The sequence below is a fragment of the Tetrao urogallus genome, assembly GCF_951394365.1.
Source record: "Tetrao urogallus genome assembly, chromosome: 3".
Classification (NCBI taxonomy): Eukaryota; Metazoa; Chordata; class Aves; order Galliformes; family Phasianidae; genus Tetrao; species Tetrao urogallus.
This window is the reverse complement of record NC_136815.1, coordinates 41610168-41617915: the sequence shown is the minus strand read 5'-3', so window position 1 is coordinate 41617915 and position 7748 is coordinate 41610168. Positions and strand designations below refer to the sequence as shown.

The 7748-nt window shown below is 36.0% G+C and overlaps 1 protein-coding gene across 1 annotated transcript in view; it reads right to left on the bottom strand.

The window, feature by feature from the left end:
• The window catches only part of CCDC178 (coiled-coil domain containing 178), a gene marked incomplete at both ends in the record, with an annotated part of 172174 nt that overhangs the window by 104410 nt on the left and 60016 nt on the right, over positions 1–7748 (bottom strand). The window contains one exon of the mRNA XM_079533872.1: positions 7429–7588. Coding sequence (XP_079389998.1) covers positions 7429–7588 — 160 coding nt within the window. The remainder of the gene's footprint in view (positions 1–7428; positions 7589–7748) is intronic.

Below are 7748 nucleotides of genomic sequence, written 5' to 3'. Positions count from 1 at the left end.
GAGGTCCCCTAAGAGAACACTGTGACTCTTCTTCATGCTCACTTGCCACCTTCTGAGGTGAAATTCTCATATGCAGTTGCATCCAGTACAAATAAAATATTTAAAAGACCGCTATTGTACACTCAAAAAAGACAAAGGCTTAACTACCATGGCAGGAGTTCTAAGGCGTGAGTAATTAAATACAAATTAAATTAAAATACAAAAAAACCAACAACCCATACTTAAATAGAAAAGTCTCAGCAATTGCTTTCATCACACTGGATACATGGCATGCTTTGTCGTATGCTTAACAACTGTCATATGCTTAACTGTTTTTAACCTGTTTTAAATCAGTGCAGGCATTCAGATAGCAGGACAAGAATTTTTTTCTCCAACTGAGAGACATTGTATACTTAATATTGTGCACTGTTCTGAGTTACTTTAATTGAAAATGAGTAAAGTCATTTTAAGAACTTACCACAATATAAATATAGAAGCTTACACAGTCTTAACAAAATGAAGAGCACACCCACCTAAGACATTTTAAAATGTCTTTGTGCCTACTACTGTATTTTGAAATTTATGCAATATAAATATATATAAAATAATATAAATATATTTATGAAATATATCAAAAAGAAAGAAATGAAGAAGTTCTAAGACTTAAGAAGTTCTAAACTGTGTCTTAGAAAAATGTGATGTCCAGTATGCCCAGATCATAATTTTCAAATGTTTATAATGCTGATTTTTTCACAGATTTCCTTAGCTCCCAACCCTACACACATCCTCTAGCTATTCCGTGCTGACACTTCCAGGCATTATTTATGATTTTTCAGAAGATATGTTTCAGACCTGTTCTGGATTTTAGATAATGTTAAAACAAATTGTAGAAAACATTTCTATTCCCCCAATGAAAATTCAGAAAGGAATGCCTTCTGAATTAGAATACACTGTTGGTAAAGACCAAAGTATTTTTGAAATACTATGAATGAAGAAATAATAAAAACTGCTTTAGCTATCTTAGAAAAAGCCTTTGTTTCTCCAGAAAGAATAACTGATAGTTGACTTAATTTTTTGAATTATTTTTATACTGTTACAATTGTTCCAATTAATGCTGTGTTAAAATAGAAAAAGGGATAATGTGCTTGCAATGAGTATTCATATTATTTTTTTTTTTTCAGTCAAGAAACAAAACTATCCTTCAAAAGTTGCATTAGCTTTCTCCTTTTATGTCTCTTCCATTTTCACTGAGAATGTTATTACTATCATGGCACCCAACCTCTAACTATTGTATTACTGTGTATTCTTCAGAAGGTAGAGGATATGACTTCCCCATGAGCCAATAAAATCAGTGGGATGATTATTTGGGTAATACTGCCAGTGCTTCCCACAGGACAGCATGTAAGCTGATATGCTAAGTCTACCCAGGAGCATGGACTAAGATTCAAAAGCCTATCTTGTAACATGGGAGTCTCACATACCAGCATAGCACACTGTTGGAAGCCACTGAGTCAACTAATTAAAGACAATTTTATAGCCAGACTACTTGTTATCCTTACCTCGCACACACACACAGAGAATAGCCTAAAGGGATCAATGGCTCTCTAGGTATTAAAAAAAATCCTCTTTTGTCATATATCTTCAAACGTAACTCTCACATTTACATGGATATGCTGAAACAAAGCTCTTCAGTAACATTAATATTGATTAGCAGAATTTTTTGAAAGAGATGGAAGCTCTCTGAACATATTAGTGCAGCAAGACTGAAAACAATGACTAATAGAAAAAATGACCTAAATAGATGAATAGTAAATGATAAAAGGCACCCAGTGGATTTTATCTAATACCATGATGATAAACAGCCCCTTGCATCTCACTTAGTTTCTCCCTATTTCTTAATTCAGCTTTCAGCACTGTATGACTGTATTGCTGTAAGAATCTCTTCTGAAATATGCCATTTTGTACATTATGTCATTAGTAATACTCTCAATACCTGATGAAATAACATATCATGACTAGTTGTTAGAACCGGTCATGGATTTTCCGATATATCATTTCCCAGAAGGAAAATGCTTGTCTATTTAAAAAAAAAAAAAAAAAAAAAGTGCTCATAGGAACATGCTGATTTGTTTTAAAACAAAAAACATTTAAGCTAGGGTCAAAACATTTGGATCAAATATTTGCAGATTGAATATGTTTCCAGGAATAAATTATTAAAAACTTATTTCATTATATACAACATTTACACTGAAAAAAAGGTGCATAGGTGCATTTCTTTACTTTTAAGCTTTTCACATCATGATAAGCTGAAAACATCATTCCAATAAAGGAATTTCAAGGTGCACTTCTATATGACTGAGAAATTCACTTTCAGTTTTAGACTGAACATTTCTTAAGCTCACAAAGGTACAATGCAAAAGAAATAACAATTTACTATCATCTTATTTTCCAGTATCATCCAACATTCAAGTAAATTCACAGAAAATCTAGAAACATTACTGGGTGGTAAGGGTTTTTTAGCAGAAGACTAATCTTACTTAATAGAATTAGGAAATTCTGATATTGGTACTGATTACAAAGCAAAAGGAAAGTTAAAGAATCAGTATTTCTGTTAATGCTCTGGATAGAAAACTAAATGCACTTCTCAAATGTATAATCCACTATATTCAGATGTCTGAATTTAAAAATTCATACACTCGCACTTCAGAAATATATGATCACATGGACAATAGCAAATCTTAATGAGGACGCATTTTCACATTTCAAGAGAGTGTTGGTCATTCAAATTGTCTCGCTCAATCTTCAACAACAACAGTAATCAGTTTTACAGTTACTGTAATTGGAAGTACAATAATCACATTAGCAGCAGAAAAGCAGGCTTGCTTTCAGGTTAAGAAAACAAGGCACAATATAATCATTCTGAACGTGACCCAACACTCATTATAAATTGTTATGTCAAAGAATTCTTATCTGTGTGTTTAATACTGCACATATCAGCACTGAACCAAATGGCAATGTGATAGTTTGGGGACTGTACAGTCTCTGTAGAACATAAGGTAATGAGATGCTATGAGAGTAGTTACAAACAGCACAGTGATAAAATATGCCTGTAAGGTATAACTTTATCATTACATATGTAAATTTTACCACATTTAGTAGAATGCACGTTGGGAAAACAAAAATCACACCTTGTGTTTAGCTGTGACATTTGCTAAATTAACGTGTCACAATCTTAGCACTTGGCAGCACTTTCTCCCATGATAAGACTGTCTGGGAGGTCTGCAAAAGCTGCGACTCAGCTCTTCAGCCAAAACATACACCTTGTGTATTCCTGCAAAAACAGACACATCAATTCTTTGGTTTCTCATGATATTTAGTCCTCATCGTGATAAGATTGCTTCTGGACAGGAATCTCCTCACGATATTTCTTTCTTCCAGAGCAGTGCTAGGGCCATCATGTGCTTATGCAGATTCTCCCCTACCAAGGCTAATTCTCAACTCCAAATCCATCACAGCTCTGACTAGAAGTCTGTAGCTTTCTCATGAAATTACTAAATTTCTCACCTGGTTCCTGGCCAGTTTATCTCTTAGTAAGAGATCTTTTCTATGGATTTAATAGTCCTCTCTAGACCCCAGAATAGAGAGGCTTCTTATTAAGATCTTTGAACAATCGATCCTCTTTCTGTCAAGCCATTCAAACTCTTTTTCTTGGCAAGTTTTTCCTTTCCTCTTGTTCTCCACTACCAGCTTTCATTCCCCCTCACAAAACCCACAAGTCACCACAAAAACGACATTTAGTTGGACATTTGCATAGACCTCCAACAGGGTTTCTCAGCCTCAATACTTCTTCTGCCCCTTTCAGCAACATAGACCTCTCCATTAGGCCTACAGGCTTATACCTGCCTCAAAAACAAGATAATGAGGATTACTGTAATTTTAATCTTGAAGCTAAACAGTCAACTGCTGCTGTGGTGTAACCTGGCAGCAGCTCACACCACACAGCCATTTGTCCACTGCCTCACCACTGGATGAGGGAGAGAACTGGAAACAAAATAGAACTCATGGGGTGAAATAAGAGCCAATTACTAAGACTGAAGGGGAAAACAGAAACAAAAATGTAATAACAGTATGCAGCCACATAGCACTTCCTTACCACTGGCTGACCAACGCACAGCATCAAAATGACACCCTGCAGTAACACAAGGACTTAACCCCCTGACCAACTCACAGCACCCCAAGCAGCAGCCAGCTCTGTCCCACTGCCTGCAGCTTTATACTCCACGTGGTGCCACGTGGTATGGAATGACCCCGGCCTCATTAGATGATCAGAGGGCTGGAGCACCTCTCTTATGAGGAAAGGTTGAGAAAATTGGGCTTGTTTAGCTTGGAGAAGAGAAGGCTCCATCCAGGGCAACCTCATTGTGGTCATCCAATACCTGAGTGTATAAACAGGAGGGGCAATGACTGTTTACGAGGGTGGATAGTGACAGGACAAGGGGGAATGGCCTTAAACTGAGAGAGGGGAGGTTAGATATTAGGAGTAAGTTTTTCACTCAGAGGGTGGTGACAGATTGGAACAGACTGCCCAAGGAGGTAAATCTCCATCCCTGGAGGCATTCAAAGCCAGGCTGGATGTGGCTCTGGGCAGCCTGGTATAGTGGCTGGCAGCCCTGCACACAGCAGGAAGTTTGAAACCAGATGATCACTGTGGTGGTTTTCAACCCAGGCCATTCTATAATTCTGTGATTCTATGTATCTGTACTGGCCCCACCCTGCCCCTCCCTGCACCATCAAGGTGACAGCACTGCCACCAAGCAGCTCGAGTGCGTTCCCATCACAGCAAGAATCAAAATAGCATCGTACAATTAACGTTCTCTGGGCTGAAACCAGGACAAATGTGCACATCTAGTGTTTGGCATTGACACGTACACGTTCATTTCTCCCATTTAAATCAGTTCCTGAATCAACCAAAATATCTAACAGCGGTTCTTCTAGACTAAACAACACAACTTACATTGAGTAGCTTGGGGTTTTGCTTTCACCTCACCTTTGAATACATGTGGTGTTACCATACATATTCACAGCCTGTTCAGGAAATATTCCCTTTCAGTTTTTGCACGTTCTTACACTTGGAACCAAGTACTATTTTTTTAATTACTGTAATTATTTTTATTTTTTGTTGTATTAGGACAGGTAATTCTCATTCAATATAATGTCTGACCAGAATTCCTAGAAATCCTAGATCAGAACCTATTGAACCTGCCTCCTATATATTGTGTTCAAGAAATCAGTGCTTTTCTTTTCTGTTATTCTTTTGGGGATTTTGTTTGTTTTCTCCCCATGGGAGAAATCATGTTAATCAGACCTCCACATCTCACCTTAAAAATAGCCCATCTCATTCTATTGTACTATCTATGAGCAGGGGAATTGAGTGGCCTCAACCAATTTCACAGAGAGCAAGACTTGTGAAAACTGAACTGAGATGTATGCCCCATTACTACATCAGCAAACTAGTTTCCATCTCCAGACCATAAGTGACAAAGCTTCATAATAAAATATCACAGTATCTGAAGTTGTGACATCTACATACATGGTTTGATCCAAAAATCAGAATAGAAATGCTTTTTCATTATATCCATTAAATAAGAAAAGATAACTTTATCATAGGCTGGATGGTTTACCTAGCTGGCTAGATTATTTGACTTTTTACCATCAGCAAAAAAAATTCTGAAACTGTGCAAGTGACCTTTCCTGGACAGCTATGCTGGTCATTTTTGTAAAATAAATGTTCCAACCTCCACAAATCATGGCTATCTCCCCTGATTCAATTTAAATTGAATCACCTATAAATCCTAGTTTCAATGGTTTATTAAACTTTTTCACTCACTGTTACTAGGCCTTCTGCCCATTTCTTTTGGGTAACAAAAACAGAAGTCCCTGCTTAATTTTTTTGACTGTCCATAAGGTGCTGAAGAAATATCCGTCTTTGCTGGAGACACTCCTAGCAATAACATTAATGACTAGGTAATAAGTAGGCAAACAGTCAAAGGGTAACAGTGTGTGCCTCCATTCAAGCTGCAGATCTAACCGAAGAGATGTCATCACAGAGACCAGAAAAGAGTTACAGTAAAAATTTAAACAGGCTCATGGACATGCAGCAAAATATTTTTACTTACATTTAACCATCAAAATCATGGTGTAATCTCATTACCCCAACATTATGTCAATAAAGAAATACTGTTAAGAGCTCTTCATGCAATACCTGTAACTCAGCATGAAAGGGAGATGGGAGTAGAGACATAACAGGAAACAATAAGAACAAATCTCGTGTTCTAAAAGAGATAAGAAAGGTACCTCACCTAATAACCCTTACAGTGATTTTTGAAGGTAAGATAAAAATGAGCAAGTTGAAATACCAGCAGATAATTTTGACCTTAGTATTAATTTAACACAAGACTGTAGACTGATATTTTGTAAGGACTGATATCCCAATGAGTAGCTATAAAGCAGCAATCTCTAATTTAAAAAAAAATTAGTTTCCTTCACTCTAAGCTGTACAGACTTTGAAGAAAATGCAATTTGCAGCAGAATAATAAACCCCAAACTCCACTATGCAGTGCTGAAACAAAAATCAGGCTAAAAGTTTCCCATCAGTAGAAAGAAAATAAAACTCAGATTCGATATCACTGTAGAAGCACTTCATCTTCCACCAGTGAGAATCAAGAATGTTCATCTTTTCCTCGATTTACTTCTAAAAGTAATGCAGAAAACAATAAATAATTGTATTGCATCTGATTTCTTTTAAGATTTTGTGATTATTACTCCTTTGTATTTTATACCTCTGCTTCAATTGGCTCTGATGCTGCCCACTTAATATCTGGCTCCACCTTCTTGGTATCAGTTGCTATTCCTAAGATCCAGATGAGGGTTCTACTGTGGGGCACTACTGACAGTTCAAAAAGTTTTACATAAAGCACGGAGCACTATTCTTCTAAATAGGTGATTAAAGAGGAATGAGAACTTACAGATGCTGATCTTACCCACAATTGTTCAAGACTAAGCTCCTGATGAAAAGAATAAAATGATTTTTAAGTTAGCAGAAGAGATGACTTTTCCTTTCCTAGAGGTATCCACAAATCAGAGGGAAAGAAAATACGTTACAGAAAGCATACGAGAATCCTAAACATTAATGAAAAACTAAATGTGCCAAAGCAAATGCATCATTTTATAATTTTCCTAAAATGACTTCTTTTTCAAAGAAATGTAAAACTGTACTACAGAAAAGTATAAATTTATTTCACTTAGAATACTTGCATATTGACAAGATACTACTAATTTCAAACTTTTGATAAAATTACTCTGTTTTTTACATCTAAAAAAGAGACAGAACTAACTAAAAAGTGTTGCATCATTTCTCAGATAAAGAAACACAGATCTGATAATACTCACTTCCGAATTTTTCAGATCTTTCTTTCTTGTCTGTATTAACTCTCCACATACTTTTGCTTCCTGCTTTAACCTTTTTTCATATTCTGCTAGATCATCTTGGAAATGATTAAATACTGTCTGGGCATTTTGCTGCTTAAACATCACACCACTTAGATTTTTCCTTTAAAAGAAAAAAATAAATTCAATGAAGCAATCACGAGATTATCCTACACCGTTTTTCATTCTTTACATACAGGTTTAATTTTAAATTTTATAACAGATAAAATGGGCAGTCCTCTTCCTAATAATTATACCATTTTAAAAATACAGAGCAATATGAT